This window comes from Mus pahari, chromosome 5 (genome assembly GCF_900095145.1).
Source record: "Mus pahari chromosome 5, PAHARI_EIJ_v1.1, whole genome shotgun sequence".
Lineage (NCBI taxonomy): Eukaryota > Metazoa > Chordata > Mammalia > Rodentia > Muridae > Mus > Mus pahari.
This window is the reverse complement of record NC_034594.1, coordinates 120179583-120205176: the sequence shown is the minus strand read 5'-3', so window position 1 is coordinate 120205176 and position 25594 is coordinate 120179583. Positions and strand designations below refer to the sequence as shown.

The 25594-nt window shown below is 33.1% G+C and overlaps 1 protein-coding gene across 4 annotated transcripts in view; it reads right to left on the bottom strand.

The window, feature by feature from the left end:
* The window catches only part of Brinp3 (BMP/retinoic acid inducible neural specific 3), a 361134-nt gene that overhangs the window by 148491 nt on the left and 187049 nt on the right, over positions 1-25594 (bottom strand). For all 4 annotated transcript variants that reach the window (XM_021198220.2, XM_029539331.1, XM_021198221.2 and 1 more), the window contains one exon: positions 22038-22228. In XM_021198220.2, coding sequence (XP_021053879.1) covers positions 22038-22228 — 191 coding nt within the window. The remainder of the gene's footprint in view (positions 1-22037; positions 22229-25594) is intronic.

Here is a 25594-nt window from a genome sequence, read left to right as displayed (position 1 = left end):
CAATTTAATCCCAGTTTCTCACATTGCACTTAGAGGAAAAATTAGTAATGTTCAGTGTAAAGTCTATGCATATCACTACATCTTAGGAGATGACATTAGGCATCACAATGAAAATATTACTAATTGAGAAAATAAATGTTTTATAGACCATATTAACAACAACTTGTTAAACACATAGATAAGACTATTTTAAATTCTTGAAGGAACCTGTTCAAATTTTATGGTGAGTGTATAGTATTGTAAATGCTTAGATTTTTGTTTGTTTGTTTGTTTTTGTTTTTATTTTTCGAGACAGGGTTTCTCTGTGTAGCCCTGGCTGTCCTGGAACTCACTTTGTAGACCAGACCCACCTCGAACTCAGAAATCTGCCTGCCTCTGCCTCCCAAGTGATGGGATTAAAGGTGTGCGCCACCACACATTTTAAAGAAGAAATGAAAATGCCCTTTGCTAACTTTATATTTATGTCAACAACATTTTTTTTGTTTGTTTTTTTTTTGGTTATTTTTTGAGACAAGGTTTCTCTGTAGAGCCCTGGCTGTCCTGGAACTCACTTTGTAGACCAGGCTGGCCTCGAACTCAGAAATCCACCTGCCTTTGCCTTCCCAGTGCTGGGATTAAAGGCATGCGCCACCACGCCCGGCCTCAACATTTTTATTTTATTTTTTTGCATGTTCATTTTTATAGTCGTCGTACATAAGCTTTCTGAGATGGCTTTGTTTATTAATTATGCCCTATGCATTTTCCTAGAATTTGATATGCCTTCTCAAGTCAGTGAGGTAAGGGTACTTTTGGATTCAGGGGCTTCCATCATTCAATAGTAGTGACTATTCATTCAGCAACAACAGATATAATTAGAAGCAAGAAATCCTATGAATGTCAGAGGACTTTGGAACCTGGATTAAGAAAGAGTCAGAAAAAATAAATCTTGGAATACTATTCAAGCTGAATCTGAAAAAGTTCCAGTTAAAATAAGGAGGAAGAAAACATGAAAAGGGCATAGGCTAGATTCTTGCTCAGAATGGAGGCAAAGTCACAGGAGAGAAAGCTGAAGAGTGAATACAGAGAGTAAGAGAAAGAATGGTGAAAAGCAAGGTTACTTACAGCCATTAAGCTTTGAATGTAAACCTAGTAAGACCAGTGAATTGGTTCTTTTACAAAAAGAAGAAGAAGAAGAAGAAGAAGAAGAAGAAGAAGAAGAAGAAGAAGAAGAAGAAGAAGAAGAAAAAGTACTTGTGTTTGAGGCTATCCCAAAATGAATTTCAAACTTGTCATAGAGATGTGCTTTCATAAAACATAAATTTAAAAATGTGCTATATTAACATAGGTCATTAAAAATCTCTTATACATAATTTTCTACAATAACACGTTCTTTAACCAGTAGTTGCTTGCAAGTACTCTCTTCAAAAATACTATTTTTAAATATATAAGTGTGTTTTGCATACATGGCTGTCTCTGAGACACATGGATGTCTGGTGCCCATGTAGGACAGAACCAAAGAGGGTAAAAGATGTTCAGGATTAGGAGCTAGGAATGGGTGTTAGTCACCCTCTGCATGCTGAGAATTGAGCCAGAACCTCCTGCAAAAGCTGTGAGCACCCCTAAGTGCTGAGTCATTTCTCCAGCCCCAACTGTCTCTATGTACAGGATTTAAAGATAAGTTTGCAATTTTTAGTTCTTTTTTTTGTTTGTTTGTTTTTATTTTCTACTTAATAAAGCATATCACTTTATTCACTTCTCTTCTTTAGTTCCTTAGTATGGTCTTATTTATCTGCATTGCTGAGACAATTGACAGCCCTTACTCATACCACAGTTTGTTCTCTTCTAAGCCACTGTGGTAAGCTTTACTGGAGACAGCATCTTTTAGGATGTCCCTTCTGTAATCCATTAATTGAATATCAAACTCTTTTCGAATTATAAAGCTTCTCATTGGGGAAGTGTGAAAATCAGCCACTCTGTTCTCTATTGTCCTGATTCTGAAATAAAACTAATAACTTAAAACCATCCTGGTTTCTGTGACTCTTATATATTATTGATAATTCTCATCAGAGCGCAGTTCCCAGTTTCCTAAACTATTTGGCAAGATTATTCTCACCGGCATTGGTAGTGTTTCCCACCTCCAGATCTCAGTGTTGCAATGGCACAGCCTTTTATCACTGAAATGGGAATTAAATTAACAAATTATACTTCTAAATCTGGATTTTAAAAACTATTACCAACTTCTCATTTTCCATTTCCATCTCAATATTCAAAGTAAAGATGATTCTATAGCTGTTCAGACAACAGCTATTTGTATGCTACAAAAATTAATTAACCTGATTAAAAAGTAAACTGGAGTCTTTGGCACTGCTAATGCATCAAAGTCCTGTTTTATAGCCTATCTTAACTTCTATTATGTGGTCCTCCTGCCTGTTTCCAAAGTTCTTTGATTAAAAATGTACTGACTGGGATGACTTTTATTTATTATTAATTTTATTATGTGTATGAGTATTTGCCTAGTACCATTCAAAGTGAGAAGACTATTGGATAAACTGGAACTGAGTACAAAAAGCTGTGACCCACTATATAGTTCTGTGGAAGCACCAAGTGCTTTCAACCTCTGATCCATTTCTCTAGCGCCAGGAATTACATTTAATAATGGTACAATTAGCAATCCTTAGTTAATTATCATCACAATTAATGAGATTGCTCTCATACTACTTTTTCTCCATGAGGCTAACCTCCTCATATTTGGACATACTGCATTTAGCTATTTTACACCCTCATACTTCATGTTTTAAAACACCCATGACAATTTGTAAAGATTTGAGGATAACCTATCTGAAAGTTTTTGTTTTTGTTTTTTTTTTTTTATTTCTCAGTAATTTTAAAATTTTCTTGGATTTGGATTGTTGTGATATCAAGTTTTTTGTTAATCTCCTGTGTTTTAAAATAGAAGGCAAAACAAGACTTTCTACATTTAATAGATAATGTCTCTATAACTTATACTAGCACTTCTAGCATTATTGGAGCCAAAATTAAGTCTTAATATTGAAGAAAAATTCAAAAATAAAAATTGTATTTCTTTTTTTTCCAGCTTTTATTTTTATTTATTTATTTTTTAATTATTATTATTATTTTCTTTATTTACATTTCAAATGCTATCCCGAAAGATCCCTATCCCCCCCCCCCCAGCCCCTGCTCCCCTACCCACTCCCACCACTTGGCCCTGGCTTTCCCCTATGCTGGGTCATATAAAGTTTGCAAGACCAAGGGGGTCTCTCTTCCCAATGGTGGGCAATTAGGCCATCTTCTGCTACATATGCAGCTAGAGACATGAGTTCAGGGGGTACTGGTTAGTTCATATTGTTATTTCTTAATGCTCCACAAAGTAGCTAAATTTGCAAATTATAAGATGATTTTATTTATTTTCTACTCTCACCTATTTTTCTATATTGAAGATGCTTAATGATTTCCTTTGTTAAAAATCACTGTCATAATTAATATTATTAACATTTAGACCATCCTTAATGTATGTTGCTTCATATGTCAGATGCTCTTCTAGACGGCCCGGTGATTGTGGTTACCTCCTCGTCACAAATGGATAAACAGATACAAAAGAACACATTTAACAGTAAGATCGTATACTCGCTAGCCTGATTATACAACTAAATCAGAGATCCAAACTAAGGTTGGCACACATGCGTGTGTCTGAGATCATGAGGACACAGGTTTTTTATAAATGTGTGGAACAAAGGGAAATAAAAATGTATTTCTCTTGGGTACTCATTCCTCCACCCGGGAAGAATACAAAGTCACAACTTGAGAACTGCATGCAGAATAATTATCAGGGCAGCGTGGAAGGGATAGAATTTAAAATTATTTTTATTCTATCCATTTCAGTAACAATATACTTCTTTAATTATGACAGCAGTAAAATAATCAATCACATATTTTCCAATCACAAGCAACACTTGTTTTTCTCTTACCAGTGTTGTGGAAATGATATCAGCTGTTCTTGCAATCAGACAAAGATGATAAATAAAAATATGACTTTTAAATAACTGAATTTGTCTTAATTCAAATCACCATAGAATGAATGTGTCTCTTATGTAGAAGAGTTGTCCACAATTCAGTGAAAAGATTTAGTAATTTGTCATTTGTTTATAGCCTAGGTATGCACATTTTCCCCCTTTTTGTTTGTTTGTTCTGCTTTCTTTACTCTCCCTTTTTTATTTGTTTTGTTCTTTGTTTTTTCTTTCTTTTCTTCTTTTGGTTTACTTTTCTTCCTATCATATTTCTTTCTTTATTTTTCTTTCATATATTACATCCCGATCACAGTTTCTATTCTACCATCCCTTCCAATCCCAACTCACACACACACACACACACACACACATCACATACATTTTCTTTCCTAAACTTCTGATTACAGAAAATTGTTCTTCACAATCTAATTAAATAAATTGAACAAATGTATTTTCTGAATTTACACTATGACTCACTGTGTATGTTCATGTTTTTATTCTCATTGCCACTGGCACTGGAGAAACTTGGTAGAAATTATATTAATACAATGGTTAGTTTAATGGTCAACTATACTGTTTTTTATCTTTAGAGAATGAAAACTATAATATGCAGAATTGTATTAAAAGCAAGTACAAGCCTTGCTATTACATTAAAATATCTTATTTCAAAATAAATATTCTTATCATGACTATTAATTTATTACTATTTTGGTTGAGAGAAAGAAGGATCAGGGTTTTGATTAGTCAAAATCCCATTTCTGACTTCTGTGAAACAGAAAATTATTTCTACATTTATGACATTGTTACAAGCAATTACCTCATTTTGGCAGCTTGATTATCTGGGATTGCGGCCCTCCCTGACCACAATAAAATTTCTGCCAATTCATGGTGATGTCATTTAATTTCCTTAGTATTACTCTGGTTTTCTCTCTTTCTTGCTTGCTTTTTTTTTAATTAGATATTTTCTTTATTTACATTTCAAATGCTATCCTGAAAGTTCCCTATAGCCTCCCCTGAACTGCTACCCTACCCATCCACTCCCACTTCTTGGCCCTGGCATTCCCCTGTACTGGGGCATATAAAGTTTGCAAGACAAAGGGGCCTCTTTTCCCAATGATGGCAGAATAGGCCATCTTCTACTACATATGCAGCTAGGGACAAGAGCTCTGGGGATACTGGTTAGTTCATATTGTTGTTCCACCTATAGGGTTGCAGACCCCTTCAGCTTCTTGGGTATTTTCTCTAGCTCCTCCATTGGGAGCCCTGTGTTCCATTCAATAGCTGACTGTGAGCATCCACTTCTGTGCAAAACACAAGAAAACAAAGAAGAAGGAAGACCAATGTGTGGATACTTCATTCCTCCTTAGAATAGGGAACAAAATACCCATGAAAGGAGTTACTCTGGCTTTCTGGCTTTCTAATCCTGACTCTAGAAGGAGAAACCAGAGTATAAATACTTATTTGTAAAGTCAGTGATGGATAAAATATTTTATATTAGAAAATCTAATAGTCTTTTTGCATTCTTACTTCATAAATATTGTTTTAATATCCTAGTAAAAGATGACTTGGGCTGGAGAGATGGCTCGGTCATTGAAAGACTAGTCTCACACACAGCTATTCATTTGATTCCTCAACACTCTGTCATACACATAAAGTTGAAAGTTCCATGTGGATTATTATCAACACAGCTAAGATTTGTACTCAGAAATTCTGGATTAAAAATCAATATGTATAAATACTTAAAGGAGAGAGTGGTTTTCTGAACAAATATAAATATGTTAAAAGAATAAAGGATAATATTCGTTGACAAGACCTTGAGAGGGTAATAAAATGTCATGTATTCAACAGTACAGAAGGACAAATCAAGCAAGAGGAGGATGTGATAGTGAAATTGGTCCATCAAACCCAGTAATTCACGAACCTAAGTTTTGGAAGGTAACTAAAGAGAAGTTAACTGAAGATAAATTTCTAGGCACATTGATTGCATACTGTAAGACTAACATGGTTCCTGAAAAGACTTAAGACTACAGGATTTATAGTCATCAGTGAGACTTTATACTTCTGAGAGAACTTTCCATGGTGAAATCCCTTTAAGTACTGGGATCCTAACTGGTTATCTTACTCCTCAGCCTTCACTGTAATTTTACCCTTACTTGTGCCATCGTTTAATTTAAAATAATTTTTATACCACAGTAAAGGTGTTACCTGTATTTTCTGATTACTATTAGCTGCAGTAATGAGATTTAAATCTCAATAAACACATACTGCAATGTTTCATTTCTATTTCCCTGCCTAGAAAACACAATCTAATGGATATACATTAACATTCTTATACTTACATAATACATTTAAGTAGTATGTAAATACATTTTCTTTGTATGGTTTTTTTGTTTCTACCTTTCTTCTTTCTTTCCTGAAATTTGCTTTTCCAATATGTGAACATTCCTTTTCTAGGTATTTTTTCTTAACAGACTGCACTTGTTACATTTTAGCTTTGGGGAATACATTTTCATGATTAGAAGTGATTAAAGTACTAAAAGTATTGGAGAAATATTATCCATACTGGTTATGAGTACAACCTCTTCTAGACATCTTAGTCTGCTCTTCACAGGCTAACCACATGTGCAGATGGACATAGTAAGCGATCTTAAGGTATTTGTTGCTATCAAACACTCCTCTTGGTGGAAGACACAAGGCCTGGTCAATTTGTTTTATATTTAATTTCCAGGAAAGCACTTGCACAGGATATGTTGGCTGACATTAAGATTTTTAGAACCCAAAATTCCATAGTAAGAGGTCACTTGCTGAGTGTAAAAAATCTATTTCCTGAGTCTTGCATTTTGACTCAGCACATAGCACAGCCGGATGACCTGAGAGGGACTGATCCCCAAAGCTCACGTTGTGGAAAAAGCAAGTTTACTCCAAAAAGTTGTCTTCAGATAATCATACATGCAGTACAGCATAGATGCCTCTACCACTCCCATGACAAAAATAAATAAAATTAAGATAATAAACCACAAAATACAAAAATATTTCTTTCTATTGTTTTTGCCTTAAATCCTGGCAACTTTACACAAGCAGAAGTTTGAAAGATATTTACCTAAGATGACTGTATACATGGTAGTCTTGAGTCTTGTTTTAAACAAGTCTTGCTTAAAGTTTAAAGTATATTTATCCTAAAAGTCACAATTTTTGTTTAGTTTTTACCTTCTCCATCAAATAAAATAGCACATAGATTCTTCCAAAGAGATTTACTGCACTTTTTATGGTAAGATAGTTAAAATAAGGTACCCCATTAGTAGAAACTGTAGGTAGTATTATTAGAAAGAATTTGCAGAGCCTGTAAGTGTGTAACCTAGACTAAAGGTTAAGTAGTTCAGGAGGAAATGGGGAATGAAAGCTGGCTGAGAAATCATTGATGACATTTAATATAAAATATGAACCCTAGGAAACAACATTTCAAAGGAGCCAATGTATGTTTATAGTTCCATATGGGCAACTTGTGTCCAAAACAGTAGCTGCAAACAACAGAAAAACACACATATAGTAAGGAAGATCTAAGATTTGAGGATGGCCACAAAAGGAAAGTAAGGGAAGGCCTTTCCAACCCACTCCTTAGCACAGGTAATACTGGCAAACACTACATTGCTTCCCCTTAAAGACTTAGTACTAGACTTGCCCAGTCCACAGTGTGGATAAGTGATCCTGAAATTCTCCACCAGTCTTTAAAGAACTGGCTAGGAAATAACAATCAACAGCAATGGAAGATGGAAGAGAGTGTTCACAGTGCCCTGACTTAAAGCACATATTACCTAAACGTTCACTTTATAACAAAAAAAAAAAAAAAAAACATTTGAAGTACAGAAAGGGATGGAAAATAGTGACCTTTACCCTGGAAAGACCAGAGTCAATTATTTTAACAAGGAACCAGGTGCTGAACTGAACAGAAAAGATTTGAAAATAGCCAAGAGCTATATAGATGGCTCAGCAACAAAGAACACTGATTGCTCCTCAAGAGGTCCTTGGTTCAATTCTCAGTATATATGTAATAGAACAAAAATATATTTAATTCCAGTACCAGGCAATATATTGCTTTCCATTGTCTTCCATTTGGCCACTAGTTAGAAACATGATACATAGACATGCATATAGTTAAAACACACATACACATAGAGTAGTATTTAAAAAACTAATGCCAATACTACAAAAATAATGGAGAATATGATAGCAATTTTATCTCTAGTATAAATAATGTAATCGTCATGATAAAAATTAGTGAAACTTCTGTTTTGGATGTAGTTTTTAAAAAATACTGAGATGATTCCAGATAGAATTAAAGTGTTAGAGATAAGGAACAGTGGATTTTCATGTAAGTCATTTGATAGTGTACATACAAAGAACATGAAGAATATAGCAGGGAATAGCTGAGATTTAGAGACCTCTAAATACGCTCTACTGTATCAAAATGTGTATAGAGGATTATAAAAGGCAGTAAAGAGGTAATAGAGATGTAAGGCAGAAGCAGATACCTTCCCAACTCATCCACAAAGATGGGCAGAAACATTAAAAATGCTCAATAAATAATTTATAATATTAACACAGAAATACCAGGACATGTACTATAGTAAAACAAATACAAACTCATAATACATACACAATAACAACAACAAAATATCAGTAATTACAAATTCCTATATTCAAAATGAAATATTACATAAAAAGAAGTAAGGAGATGGAGGAAAATAATAAAGATTGAAGTATAACTTAATAAGGTAAAAACATTAAGAAAACATCTGAGAATGCAATATGAACTTCTTCAACAATATGTCAAAATGTTTAAAAGAGCCAGGCATGGTGGTGCATGCCTTTAATACCAGCACTTGGGAGGCAGAGGCAGGCAGATTTCTGAGTTCGAGGCCAGCCTGGTCTACAGAGTGAGTTCCAGGACAGCCAGTACTACACAGAGAAACCCTGTCTCAAAAAACCAAAATAAATAAATAAATAAATAAATAAAAATGTTTAAAAGAAAAAAATCTGTACAAGCTTAATTTAAGAAGGAAAGACTCACATACTAGAGGAATGGATATGTAAAATAACTAAAATTCAAGAATAAATAATATATAATATTTCTAAATTTACAGAAACCTAAAGGGTATTAGTAATTTCTATAATACTGGTATATCATAAATTTGTACAATTTATGAAAGGAGAATATCGCTAGAACATCACAAATTGAAATTGACTGGAAAAACTAATGCATCAGTGGTTATTTCAATAAATCATTTGAAAAATTTGTTTGATGTATGCATACAAACTATGACATGCACATGCTAAAGAGTACCAATAAAAAGTCACCAATAACACTACAATTAAAAAATAATACATATCCTCTCCTTAATATAAAAAAATGAAGCAATGGTTTAGCCCTTACTTTGTCCATAAGCTCTTGTGTTGGAATTTTGAGTCTAGATTAGGTATAATGAGTAAATAAAAACAACTAGAATGGAGAAGAAGAAGTAAGTTTACTGTTGTTTGCACATGGCTTAAATTTGGAGAAAATTTCTCAAGCAATCTACGAAAATAAGGTGAACTGGGAAGCAAATTACATGGAAATATCATGAATCAGTTGATTCAGCACCAACCTCACATGTACAGGGTTGCAATTTTAATTCCCAGAACCAGCTGAAAGAAACATGGGCACGTACAAGTCTAAACATAGAACTGGTAATACAAAAGCCTGTACAATGTAAGGTAGATTAATAGAATCAAATTGACAGTCAGCAATTGATTTCATTAATCAAACACCACATAAGTTCTGACAAAAATGTCAGAATTTTAAACAGCAAACTAACACTTTTCACAGAACTGACAGCCACACAACAAAGATTGAAAATTGAAATTGGATCCTAATATCATATAACACCCATAAATTAAATTGTAATGAATCAAAGAAATCACTGTAAGAACCAAAATTATATATGACACAGAAGATAATGTGAAGTTACAAAATTTCAAGATGTTTAATTTAGCACAGAATTTTTAGATATGAAAAATAATAAAAGTAAAAAATAGTACATTGGACTTCTTCAAAATATAAAAAAATTGTTTTACAACACCATAAAGAAACTGAACCGATAACTCCCAGCGTAAAGGAAACACGTCCACATTAAATATCTGATAGTGTAATTATTTTTCAAATATATAAATCTTGAATAATACAGTATTAAATGCCAAAAATTAAGTTTTAAGGATGAGCAAGTGATTCAAATGCTCACGTTTCCAAGGAAGATCTGTGAATGACCAGTAATTACATGAAAAGTTACTTCACATTGCCTTTTCTCAGAGAATGCTATTGAAAGAGAAGATGTAGTCACAAACTGAACTACACCAAAGCATTATATAATATGACATACTGCCCTGAAACTGTAACCTTCATCCACAATGAAATAACATAAAATGCAAAGCCACAATATGGTAGGTCTAAGATAAATAACATATAAATTTATAATAAGGCTTATTAATTCTACTCCTCAGAATGTATTAAGTGGAACAGGAAAGATTTACCCACATATCATCATATGTAAATGTTTGTAGTACAATTTAGAAAATCTTAAGACTAAGTAATATTTATCAGTTGAATAAATTAAGTTGTGAAGTATACAATGGAGTATTATTCAGTCTTAAAATATCAGAAACATACAAGTTTATGCTACAACTATAGCAGTCCTCAAAAAGAGTACTCTAAATGCAAGAGATAATTAGAAAACTCTATAAAAATTCCATGTTGCCATTTACAGGAAAATTTTAGAACAAGGAAATCAAAGGAGACAAAAATATGTGACCAGTTATGGTAACAGACATTTGTGTGTGATTACAGTTATAAAGTGCCTGTGATTACTCATGAAATGATTAAGATGTTCTAAAATCTACTGAGCTGAGAGTTTTCCTACACTGAAATACATTGAAATGGATATTTTATATGACATATGGGATATATAAATTATAGCCCCCCAAATCTGTTTTCAAAGTCAGCAATAATGATATAGATAAAAGCATAGTAAATGGTGTCTCTTCACTGTAGTGTAGTAAATTGCAAACAATCTTAATGTAAAATTATATGTTGCATTTCCTGCATATGATAATATTTATAGTGTTTTTTACATCCTCTTATAAAATATGTAAATATTAATGCAATCTTCTTTTATTCAATCAGCAGAGTTTTTGCATTGAGTTTCTGAATAATTCTCTTACTTGTTAAACTACATTTTAATTTTGGGGAAATACTCTTTTATGAAAATTCAACTTAACCTTAGTGCTTTTGAAGAGTTGAATACTGTTCTTAAAAAAGTTACAAAACTACCCATACTTATTTGTAAGCACACATACACACACATATGCACACGCACACACACACACACACACACACACACACACACACACACACACACACTAGTTAAAAGGCCATCTCAGACATGAAGGATCACTGGTCAAAGTATCAGGCATTTAATACACTGAATTCAACTTTTTCTACTCAGGCCTTACAGGGTGAGAAATCTAAGTATGACGGGCTTTATGAGTTTAGTGTAGTTCTGTACTAGAGGCTAACCCTTACTAAACAATATAGACTGCTAGCTTTATTACTTTATATTTTCACCTTTAATATTCCATTTGGTATTGTAAATTTAATTCATATGTGGGAAAATGGTGTTCATATTTTTATTGACTTAAAGTGCTATCCATGAGAGTTTTTGTTCCAAATTATGGTTAATAATAAGCCAAAACTAATTTTTTTAGTAGAAAGATAAGACTTGTATGCAGCACAATACTATTAAGCTGTATACTCAATATCAAAATAAAGGTTAAATGTGAGTTTATTGACCTAAAGTAAATATCAAGATTTTAACAATCTAAAACTAAAACTCTGACTTCTTTAAAACAAGATGCCTATAGTATGGATTTCATTCATAAACGAGTTAAATTACTTTCCATGTAATCGTAATTATTAACATACTATCAGACTTATTATTCTAGTACTATAAAAGTAAGAAAAATGTCACCATAAAATTAAGAACTAAAGAACCTATTTCGGCTACCCTGAGTGTTATTATGGAGGAAATGATCATTTCTTTAGACTAGTGTGTCTAGCAGAACTATTCTGATAAGATTTTCCTCAGCTTCTTCTAATACCTAAGTTCTTTATCAGAAATAAAAATCATAGCTGATAAATGTCATTTGAGAAAGGGAATATGAATGTTCATCTCTGACCTCACAGAATATCACTTGAGTGGATCCATCAGAGAAGGTGTAATCTCTATTTTTGAAATGACTCTGACAGAGAACTAGACACTTAACTTTAATTTAGGTGGAAAAAGTTGATGCTATGAGTCCCTGAACTACAAAATGATTCCCTAAATTAATGCTTAGACGTTGAGTTCACTCACTGAGATATCTACAAGTATTTTTAATTGATTCTAAAGTCTTAAAAGTATGGGAAGGTTTATGCTGAACTCTTTAAATTCCAACAAAGTAATGCTGGAAATATAGTGCACTCTTAAAACAAATTCTTTATATCTGAAAGACATTGAAGTCCATAGTTAAAGAAAACCAATATAAATCAGTATTTTGGAGAAAAGGATAAATCTGTAGTATAAACAGTGTTGTTTAGTTTCAATTGTCAACTTGTCAAAAATCTAGAATAATCTAGAAGAGCCTCTTAGAATATCTGTGGGTTATTACCTTAAAGTGTTTATTGATGTTAGAAGACCCGATCATTGAAGGCAGTACTATGCCCTGAAGTTGGGTTCCTGGTCTACATAAATGTGTACATAGAGAGTTTGGACACTAGCAAGTATTCACTAATTGGTATGTGCTCTTGACTGGTATGTGCTCTTGACTGTGGATGTAGTTTATCTGGCTGCCATAAATTCCTGCTGCTTTGGTTTTCCCATACTAGTTGACTCTAACCAAGATTTGGGAGTCAATTTCTTTCCTCTAATTTACTCTTGTCAAGGTGTTTTAGCAAAATGGAGGTGAAGGTGGGATTGGAAAAGCAAGCATGCAAAAAACTGTAACTTTCCATTCTAAATATATGTTCAAATAGCACAGACTATCTCTGTCTGCCATCCTGAAAAACGGAGTGAAATAAATAAAACTGGAGAATATTTTTTTTTTTAAGAGACAAAGAACAAAGCTAACACAAAGCACTCTGAGAATAATGGAAACACTCTTAAGGACAAGAGAAGTACGGCTACCTTCATGCTAAGCAGAAAGGCTGGAAAAGTATCTATTATTAATTAGATCAAGAAACACTCACAGAAAAATTTATTTCCTATTTTAGGTTTGATGTGGTAGATTAAAACTCCAAATATAAACTACCCAGTAAACTAGAACCAGCATATTTCTGAGTGTATGGTGATGCTGTGGGGGAGCTAATGAGCCAAGAACAGAAGCAAAGCAGAGACAACTGATTTCTAACTCAAAGTCTGTGTTTGCAAATTTTTTTGTTTGGAGAGTTGAACCAAGAAATTGTTCATACTATACATTTGAAATTCACCAGTTCTGGAAAAACAAACCTAGAATATAAAACTAAAATAGGTGACTAATACATATCCTAAACTGTTAATAATTGCAAGACATTCCTTTTAAAAGGTTAAGGATAGTTCAATGAATGAGTTAAAGGTGGACCTCAGACATACAGAAAGCAATGAAAATTCTGGTAAAAAGATAACTGCCAAGAGTCCTAAAGAAGGGCTAACCAAAGAAAAACAAGTGGAGATTTTTTTTTCTTTTTGTTTTTGTTTTTATGTCTTAGAAAACTGGTTTGTATTTCAACATGTGGACACTTGTGGCATCTTACTGGCTTTACAGTGGACTGAATAGACACAAAACTGAGAAAGAAATCAGACAAACAGCCCCACCAGCTTTTTTTGTTGTTGTTTGTGTGTGTGCTTTTCATTCTGTTACTACAGGAATTTGTTTTGTTTTCTCAAAAGGTTTTGGGAAATATATTAAGAATCTTAAAATCTTATTGTTCTCAGATATTTTTTTTTTTTTTTTACAAATTCACTCTGAATCACAAAGTTAGAAGACATCATTATGTCAAAGGATATAATCAGATAAAATGTGAAAGCGTTTCATGTTTTCTTTCATGTCATATGGTATATATACTTACAGCAACCTTAGATAAGTAAGAAGGTGTAGTGGCTATTCCTGGTTGTCAACTTGGCTATATTTGGAATGAACTACAATCCAGAATTGGAAGGCTCACCAGTGACCCTAATCTGGAGGCTGGGAAATAGAAGTTTCTGATCTAGATCTTGGGGCACAGTGGCTATGGATTCCAGAATATTAAGACAGAGAGATCTCCGAGTTCAAGGGATTAAAGGTGTGGTAGCACACACCTTTAACCTGGGCTCCACCTTCTGCTGGAGCTGATCTGAATCTTGGTAAAGAGATCTTGAGGCATAGTGGCTACAGGGAGATCTCTGAGTTCAAGGTCATCTGGGATTAATGGCGTGGTGGCACACACCTTTAATCTGGGCTACACCTTTCTGCTGGAGACCATATAAGGACATTGGAAGAAGGGAGTCTAGCTCTCGCTCTTTAGCCTTCTTGCTGTGTGGGACTCAGCAACTGCTAGATCCTTGGACTTCCATTCACAGCTACTATCATTGTTGGGATTTGGACTGCAGACTGTAAGTCATCAATAAATTCCTTTACTATATAGAGCATATTCGTAAGTTCTGTGACTCTAGAGAACCCTGACTAATATAGAAGTGGACTTACTGAGAGATGCAGACAATCAGTGGAGGGGACTCATATAAGGTATGGGAGAGTGGAACAGAGGAGAGAGTGAGACTGGGTACATTATATCTGCATACACAAATGGCACAGTGGATCTCATGGGTTTACACAGAAATGTGTTCTAATAAAAATATCAAAGGTCTATATTAGAACAAAAAAGTTAGGTTTCTGGCCAAGAAGAATCTACATAACTGATAAAAGGACATCAAAGTATAATCACTGCACCACTGAAGCATAGAATATTTTGAAGGTAGAATTGATATGAGGGAAAAATTCTGATAGTAACTGCAGTTTACAACAGGAAAAAAAAATTTTTAAAAATAATGTACAAAAATATCTGTTGTATACCTAGAGATTGAAAAGGGGGAATAGAATATTAGTGATATTTCTGTGTAATATTAATGGCATCACTTGTTACATTTAAATTTCTGCTGTTTACACTTTAATAAAATTACACATTAACTCTATTTTGCTATTTTAAAATATATAAAGCAAGTCAAAGTAAAATAACTGAAAAACTGTAATAAAATGAAGAGAAAAACCATCTGAGGTTTTATGAATGGTGTACATATATGTGTGTATTGGGATAAATATTAAAATTATATTATTTATATAGAGATACACATATATATGTATATTTACATTTATATGTACTTAAACATATATCCATATTTTCAGTAAAAGAAAAAGCATAAAAGGAAAGGTATTATTTGATGAAATAGTAAATTAGCCAAAAATATATCAGAAAGGATCAAAGGCATACACTTCTGATATTGGAAATTGAACTTGCAATTATTTTGTATACTGGTAATTCATGAGAAATGCTTATCAATTCTATTTATGTCCTATTAAAATAAGAAATATTTTCAATGCATTTTCTCAATGTTTCTTTTTCATAATTTATTGACTTCCATTTTTTTCTTTTTTTTCTTTTGTGTGTGTGTGTGTGTGTGTGTGTGTGTGTGTGTGTGTGTTTGATTTTTTTTGAAACAAGGTTTCTCTGTGTAGTCCTGGCTGTCCTAGAACTCACTCTATAGACCATGCTGACCTCGAACTTAGAAATCTGCTTGCCTCTGCCTCCCAAGTGCTGGGATTAAAGGCAAGCACCACCATGCCCAGCTTGACTTCCATTTTTATTTACTCTTATTTTGCTTGGAGATTTTAAACATTTTTGTTTATGTGGTCATGCTTTGTCAATTATTACATGACTCATATTTACTTTTCTGCCAATTTAAGTTAATATTTTATAAGCTGCTTGTATGGTTAAAAACACTTTTAAAAGTTTTATATGTTAGATTTGGTAATCTTTTCAGTTTGCTCTAAGTTGTTTGTGTCTCTTGAAAGGATAGTGATATTTCCATATATCTATCATATACTTATTCTCTGTGAGTGGGTCTTTATTTTTAAAATGTTAGAGACTGAATTACATCTTGGAATTACTAAGAATCACTAGGAACTGGAACATAGTTTTACAGCATCTGAGTTTATGTGGGTTTTTAGGATCTCAACTCAGAAACCTCACAGGCTAGGCAAGTACCTTATTCATTGATCCATCTCTTCAGTGCTATTTCTTTTTACTTTTTCTTTGACCTGTGCACACTTTAGACATTTCTTTTAATACATGATGATTTTCTATATTGCTTTCTGGTACTAATTAATGTATGAATAGCTTGCATAACATTGGCTTATCTATTATTTTAGTACTGATTACATGTTTCCTTTCTGTAAAATCAAAGTGAGGTAAGTTGTTAAAATATGACACTGAAAGAGGATAACATTTGAAATGCAAATAAATAAAATATCCAATACAAAAAAAAAAAGACACTGTTAAATATTTCTCTATTTTCTTGACTCTTAGTTGGGCTGAATCTCGTTTGTTGCAACAACAATATGAACTAACCAGTACCCCCTGAGCTCGAGTCTCTAGCTGCATATGTAGCAGAAGATGGCCTAATCGACCATCATTGGGAAGAGAGGCCCCTTGGTCTTGCAAACTTTATATGACCCAGCACAGGGGAAGGCCAGAGCCAAGTAGTGGGAGTGGGTGGGTAGGGGAGCAGGGGTGGGGGGTGGGGGATAGGGAACTTTCGGGATAGCATTTGAAATGTAAATAAAGAAAATAATAAATAAATAAATAATAAATATTAGAAGTGCTATTTCTTCTAGGCTAATTAACTGATATTATTTTGAAAATATCTATCCTGGTTATATTCTCTAAAACCTTCTTTTCAAATACTTAAACAGAGATGTGTATGACCTGTATGCTCTATCCTTTCCCATGTCATTACTTTTTGTTGTTTTTGTTTTGTATATGGCCCTGGTCATTCTTGCATCCTAGCTCTGCTAGGACATACTCTCAAGAGAACAGGCCGGCCTCAAACTCAGAGGAATCCACATTCCTCTGTTCCCATGTGTTGAGAAAAATTGATAATATATATTTAAATCTCAAGATGAGTAAAAGATTGAAAAGATTTTATTGGTTTTGTTTTGAAAATCTATTTTGGTAGTCTACCTCAAGAGTTTCACCAATATAGCTAAGAATACTTAAATTTTACATGTTTTTTGACACTGTAAGAACAAGCAAGTTGTATCTATTTGATTTTTAAATGTTATTTTCCTATCTCTACTTTCATTTCCCTAATATTCTCATGATAACTTACATATCTTAAAACATATTTTTGTCCTCATGTATTATTACCTGTAACTGCATATTCTTATTTTAGTGACTACATTTAATTACAGTAAAACGAAATGTTTCTAGACGAGTCAATGTGAAAGGAGCTTGGAGGACCTTGGTAATGTAGAATGAATATAATCCCCAATCTAGAAGCAGACAGTAATGAAATCTGGCCCTCATACACTGTGTATTTATTTTATATTTCTTTAAATGCTGAAAATTAAAAATTTATATGATATTATTCTCTATTAGAGTAACTATTCTTCTATCACACAGTTCAGCAAACCATGAATTAGCAATACATCAAATATTTCAAAAAAATAACAATTATACTGTTCTAAAACCATTAATTAAATTCTATCAAATAATTCAACTTTACTCACTGAATAATCTCTAAAGTTTAATGCAATAACAAAAAAAAAACATTTACCACAATGCATATGCATAATCAAGATTGTTTTTATGTTCTATTTCCTCCCCAGATAAACTTTATTTTCGTCTTCTCATTAATATCCCCATTAAAACTTTGAACTTTATCAGGTTATTTCAAAATAAAGCCATATTAGTGAAATTATGTCTCATTTAACTCAGTTGACTTGATCTTTTAAAAAAGTAATAGCAAATTCTAGACATTTATTTGACATTACAATGAATGATTTACTGAGAAATACAACTTTATATCAATATATTAATCACACTTTTATGGGATATTATTGAGCTCCACAGCAGTTTGAGCCTCTGTTTTGAAATTTACAGTTTCATTAATGAGATACTGCTCACATTTAGTCTCATAATTATAGGAGATAAACACAACAAATTGCTGTATTTCATTTTCTGGAATGCATCTCATAGTTAGCACTAATTGCTGAACTCCTTTGTGTTTTTCAAGAATTCACATGAATAAAGTTGGCATGATTGTGCAGATCTAATTGTATTTTTGTTGATGTCTGATAGTCTCATTTGTGTTTATTTTTAGCAGTACTTTGCCTTTTAAATTCTGAGAATTGAGAGGTAAAACCATTCAACATTAATTCGAGAAATAAAATGTTCAATAGATGGTACTTTGAACACACATTATATTTAAAGCAGGAAACTGCATTTTCTTATTCTAATACCAGCTATTATATAATAAATATAATATAATCAATATAATAATGTCATATATAAAAATAATTAATGGAAACTCTAAAGATTTAATGAAGAAATTAAATTTTGTTTTAACACAGTATAACAACTGTTTGTATTCAACTATTTACTCCACATCATTGATTTTATTATTTTTATTCTGTAATTGTTTATCCACTTGTTTATGTGTACAGAGGTGGTTAGTGATTGGATATGAATTACAGTGGTTTCCTTAAAGTAGCTTGATGCCATTTATTTTTAATTGTGTTTGGATGCTACTGAACATCTATTTCGTTGCCCTTTAACCAACTTTACCATGATTACACTGTCACTTATGCATTGCTTACTATATGTACGACCCTACACAAACATGTAAGACATATTTTTTAATCCACATAAGAATCATTTTTAGTGGAGTTGTACATTAAGAAGTCTGTAAACATGAGACTTATGTGGACACACATCATTGGTCTTCATTACACTTTGAACACAGCTCAGTGGCATAAAGCCTCAGCCTAACCCAGAATCCATCCACCCTGCTTCAGATATCACCAGTCACTTAAAATCATAACTTCCTCTAAAAATCAATAGCTTTGGGGACAAAATTAATTTCAGAAAGATGTATTTGCATCCTTCTCAATTCTTGTGCCCTTCACCCTGCACTCTTGACAAGTTTGCCTGAGTGCACAGACATACTGTTGAGACCTCACACATGCATCATTTCCATGTTTTAAAAACAACTTAAACAGGAAATCTGTGTTCTATCCATAACCTCTTTATGTGTCATCTTCTGCCTACTTTGTTTCTTCTCTCTTATCTAAGACTTGACTTCTACTAATCTTCACAATCAGGACGCACACATATTTGGAAGTTCTGTTGATTTTATGGTTAGTACAAAAACAATCGGGGTTTATCTGTCAACTTCCAAATACAAGTTCTTGTTTTTCTGTCTTTCATAGCTTCCCCTGGATTCATTGCTCCTCACCAGAGCCTCATTTTGGGTCTCATTTGTATTATAGAACTATACTTTAAACTACAGGGAAATTTATCTTTCCAACATAATTTTTTGTGAAAGAAAAGTTTTAAATATTTCTAATATGGACTTACATACTACATTAAAATATATACTTTTGTGGCATATTTCTTTTGTGAGATAAAAACTCTATGGATAAACATTCATTAAGTTTAGTCATGAAGTGTAGCTGAGTGTTTTTACTTATGGGTAATAAAAACCGCTGTGTAATTCTACTTTTAATGAACAAAAGTCAATAACTATATAATAAACATACATCCATGCTTTCTCTATTAGAAATTATACTCTAACATACTGTTTTCATTATTAAAATTGATTTCTGAGAAAGTCTATTACCTTTCAGCATCTGCAAGCAAAGTATCTAACAATATCCTAGTTTACAGCTTTTCTACATCAGAGATTTCTGAAATTGCATTAGCTCCATATTTATTTACACAACTTACTATTGATTTATGCTAAGTTTATTGGTGCAAGCTGCTTATTGCTACATTATAAGTTTTATTTCATAAATTATAAATTACATATAGTTGTATTTTATAATTTATATATACAGAAAAATTATCAACTTCTTGTGCTAGAGACACTAAACATAAAAATGTCAGAGCATTCTACATTACTTGATATTCCTTCGATTATCTTTGTGTGTGTGTGTGTGTGTGTGTGTGTGTGTGTCTATATCCATTCATGTTCACATATTGCAGTTCATAAAATATCAAAGTAATACCTTTTCAAGTTACAGGCATGAGGACATGCACACATTTATTTTAATTTCATGAGACAATGAATGTTATGCTTAATATTTTCATATTTAGTATGAAATGTGAGCTATTACATGACAAAAACACACTTTTTATTTATTTTGTTGTAGAGAATTTCATCTAAGAAATTAGTGTGACTATTCTGTTTAGTTATTAATAAACCTTGCTTTTTGCTAAACACAATAATATAATTAGCCTAATATGCCATAGAAATATCATTCAAAGTATATTGTTTCAGTGTACCATCCTTTATAATGCTATTCTCTGTTTTCCATTCAGTTGACATTTCTTTTGGTAATTTTACCTACACCATTTATTATGTCATCAGTTTTGATAATCAATGTTACTATGTACAAAGTCAAATGACATTAGTGAGCAGGTAATATTGTTCCATTAATTCTACATTATATTATAGTTTGTCCTTTAGAAGCTTGTATATGCTAACTCCATTTTTTAAATTTTATATATATATATATATCTGTGACTCACTTTCACCCTAATAAAACATATATTTTAAAAATTATAACCTAAGGAACAATTGTAAAGATAATTTATATGCTTTCTAAGGTTTATTTTACAAACACAATTCTAATAATTTTCTGTGAACTTCAAAACTCAAGTTAAATTTAATTATACTTGGTCATAAAATATGAAAACAAAACCCTACTTATCAACTGAAAATTCTGCATCAACCTGCATATAATTATACCTAATAAATAAAAGCTTTGAAAAAGGACAACACATTTTTAAAATAGTCATTTGAACCACTGGTTGGGGAAATATCCAGAAAAATACCATAGAAATTGGATAAAACTTAGCCAAATTGCCCATCACTGAGAAGAGGGAGCTCCAAGAGCCCACCTGCAGTATCTAGATAGGACCTCAAGCGAAGCCAAGGGGTTACTAACTCACAGTCAGAACTGTTTCTGTCTAAAAGAACTGCAGGGACACAAATGGAGAACAGACTGAAGGGAAGGTAGTCCAATGACTGGCCAAACTTGGAATCCATCTCATGGGAGGGCACCAAAGTCCTGACACTATTATTGATGCTAGGATGTGCTCAACAGACAGGAACCTGTCATGGCTGTCACCTGAGAGGTTCTGCCAACAGATGACTGAGAAAGAAGCAGATACTTATACCCAACCATTGAACTGAAGTAGAGACCCCTATGGTTGAATTAGGGGAAGGATGGAAGAAGCTTAAGGGGATAGTGACCCCATAGGAAGACCTGTATTCTCAATTTACCTGGACCTCAGGGAGCTCCCAGAGACTGAGTCACTAACCAGGAGCATACAAGGGACAGTCTCATCCCCCCCCCCCCACACACACACACAAATATAGCAGAGATCTGTTAGGTCTGGTCAGGCCTTAGTGAGAGATGATGTGCTTAATCCTCAAGAGATTTGAGGATCCAGGGCAGGAGGAGGAGGACTTGTAGTGGGGGAGGGGGGAAGGAAGCACCCTATGGGAGGAAACAGAGAGGAGGAATGGGATGAGGAACTGAGGCAGGGGGGATTTAGAGGGGACAAAGATGGGAATGTAAATAAATAAAATAATAAAAATTGGAAAAAATAAAGGGATAAAAGAAAGGAAAGGGAAAATGTTTTTCTAAGTTCAGGCTTAAGTTTGGGCTTACCTTGATGGCAGTGGATGCAATTTGGATATGGTGAAGTCTGCGAAGGGTGCTGTCCCTGTCAATAAAATAGGAAGCAGCCAACTGATGTAAGGTCTCCAGAGTAACAGATGAACTGTTGGTACTGGTTTCACTTCCTTCAGATCTTTTGCTCAGCTTCCGCTTGTCCACAAAAATTGTGAGTGACTCCTCTCCTGTATTAATAAGATAAAAATGATTGTATTTTCCATTTAAAATACATTTTATACTTATTGCCAAGAAAGAGTCCCTACAAAATCCTGTGAGGAAACAATTAGTGAAAAGCACAAATTTTAATGAATATTTTAAAGTTTTTATGATTTTCCAAGTTCCTAGATGTATTAGAGATATTGAAGACTTTGAATGTATGTTTAGTAAATGTTAAACTTCAAGATATTGAAGGATGATTTCATTAATCTCATTGACATGCCATGTAGTTTAACTTAGTGAGCATTTGTAGAGCACAAAGCAAAGTATAATAAGACATTAACTGAAGTTTTGTAGCACTGTAGTGAGCCATACCTTTTACAGTGGAAATGGTATAGCAAGATAGAAACAATAAAACATAATTAGTACTCAGCTATACATTTAAAATGAACAGAAGCTCTATTTTACATGTTAGTAAAACATTCACAAGTTACCTTCCTACTATCTATTTAAGTACAGTGCTTTAAAAAGAACTGTGTGGATGACTAAACTCAATGGAAGTTGGAGAAACTGATACTGGATGGTAGATGATAAGACAAGACTTGCCGAGAGCTTGCAGGGAAGCTTGGATTTCCAAAGATTAAATGCTAATGGATAACTCCTAAATGACACCAATTAGACATGAAGAACTATTTTCTTCTCAGACACTTACACCATTGTATATTTATCTAACACGTGACAGTCAAACTGGCTGTATGTTCTGTCTCTTAGGAACCCATCTGTTCTGGTGGCACTGTGCCCACTTTTAAACTGATAGGCTTTGCTTAAGGAAGGTCAAATAAGATCATCCACAAATGCAGTATATATCTCCTTTCTATCTGAAAGACGATATATGCTTTGCAATAGCATGGTTCATGGAATCATCTAATGCTTGAGCTCATAGACCTCTATAATACAGCAGGTTACAGTAAACTATTAATAACAATTTTACTTATACAAAACTTTATATGTTTGAAATTATTTAAAATGATTTTGATATTATAATTATATTATTTACCTTTTCCATTACCTCCTTCACATCTTAAGGAAAACATTTAATATACAGTATTTTACTATGTTAAATGATGTAAGGAATATAGATTCTTTTTCTAGGAAACCTTGATATCGTAATTTAAAGAGTAGTGCTATGACAGAGTGCAGAGAAATGTTTATAGTGATTAACTAATGTGATGTTGTTCAGGGAAATGTATAGAATAAGTAAGTGAGTCAGAAACTAAATGAGTGATGACAAAAGATGCTTATATAAAATATGATAACTTAGAAAATGAAACGAGTTTTCAAGTGGTCCTAAAATTTTAAAAAATGTAGACAAATCTTAAACAGCTTCCTTCAGAAGCAACAATATCAAATAACTTAACAACTAGTTCACATATATTTTTCCCCCAAGGGAAGAGAAACCATGTAAAATTGACAAGTCTAAAAAAAATAATAAAATAAAAAATCGATATTGGAAACAGTAAAAATAAATTTTGAGCTCCTTGCATTTATTATTGAAATATTCTGTTATTTCAAAACAGTCAATCTGATTAAAAACTTAATATTTCTTAATTTTATTTTAATGTTTTATTAATTATTTTATTCTACTTATTTACATTCCAAATGTTGTCATCCTTCATGGTCCCTCCTCCTCAGGTTCTTTCCTTCATCCTTCCTCCCCTTTGCTTCTGAGAGAGTGCTCCCTCACTCACCCTCCCAACAATCCCCACCTCCCCCTGTACCAGCATCGCCCTTCCCTGGAGCATCAAGACTAGGCACATCCTCTCCCACTGAGGCCAACCAAGGCGAGCAGAGTGTGAGTGTAATGTAGTCCACCTCCTTAGTATGGTAATTTATTCTAGGCATTGGTCGTACCTGCTTCTTACAATTATCACTAGTCATTTGTGCATGTGTCTGAATATACCACACATATCACATTTTATTTGGATGTTCTATTTGCATACAAGTGTTAATACATGCACATGCACATATAATGTATTTGTATCAATTAACAGTGATTTCAGTTTTTTCTCATGCATCTTAATGCGCTTTTTCATATATCCTGTATACAGCTCAACATACATCTTTGACAGAGATATTTTATGACATGGTTTAAACATAAGTTTTAAAAATTTTTTGGTAATAGAAAAATTTAAACGTAAAGCTTACTAAGCCCACACAAATAGATTCACAGGGATATTCTGCCAAAACTTTGAAGATGAAGAAAAAAGAAAAACAAAGATGTGACTCTCAGGGAAAAGCCATGTAATGTGCTAGAGAAAGTCAGGAAATTTGTCTGATTAAAATTAGATCCAAATAAGTGCTGGGTCAAACGGACTTCCCTTTAGACCTGCTATATTGCGAGTAAAGGCAATGATGGTGCCAGGAGCCAAGATATTTCTCGGGGCAATATATTGAGTTAGTGTCCTCTGTTGCTGCATGAAAGTCTAAGTACATAAATATATACAAAAGTATAAACATGCAAACACCAACAGACACAAACACAAACACAATTGCATAGAAAAGAGTCATACAAAAGCAATTCATATTGGGTTGGTGTTTTCACTAAAACATTTAAAAGTAATTAATGAGGTTGTACTTGTGTGAAATTTAAAAGATCAGTGGACAAGTTAGTCCACTCAGTTATAGAAATTATGTATAAATAAACTATATAAAAATACTAAGTGGGCAAAACTAAACTGATATAACATGATTACAAATTATTAATCATGAAAGCTAAAAATTGAAAGATGGAAAATTGCTCAAAACTCAGAAAACAATCCTAAAAGGCATAAAACCAGACTTTAACAGATAAAACAATTGTTTTTCCTGAACATAATTATTTATCATTAAATAATAAATTTATTATTTAATGTTAATTTTAACTTCCACGGGACAGCCCTAGAAGGATCTTATTTTTTGTTGGTTCTTCTTGAACCAGCAGAGGGAAAAGAATATCAGGGGAGGATAAGACTTTGTTTTATGAGATACGGGGGATTAGATTTCATCTTAGAAGATATTTATGATTGCTGTAAAATAATAAAAGGTTTACTTATCTAAGTCTAAATTACTTTGCTACTGAAGCTGACCTGCATTCTGTGTTCCACTGAGGCCAGAAACAGCAGTCTCTGGTACTTAACCAAATCAACCTAAAACAACAGGAAGTTTAAAGGTCTGGTTGGATGGGGAATGGGAGGTGGGGATATGCTCCTGGAGACAGGAGAGTGGGTAGGAGGTACGGGATATAGATCAGCTGGAGGGTAGACCTGGGGGGGGGGGGACGTGTAATAAAATATGGAGTGTAAGAAAGGAAGAAAGAAAGAAAGAAAGAAAGAAAGAAAGAAAGAAAGAAAGAAAGA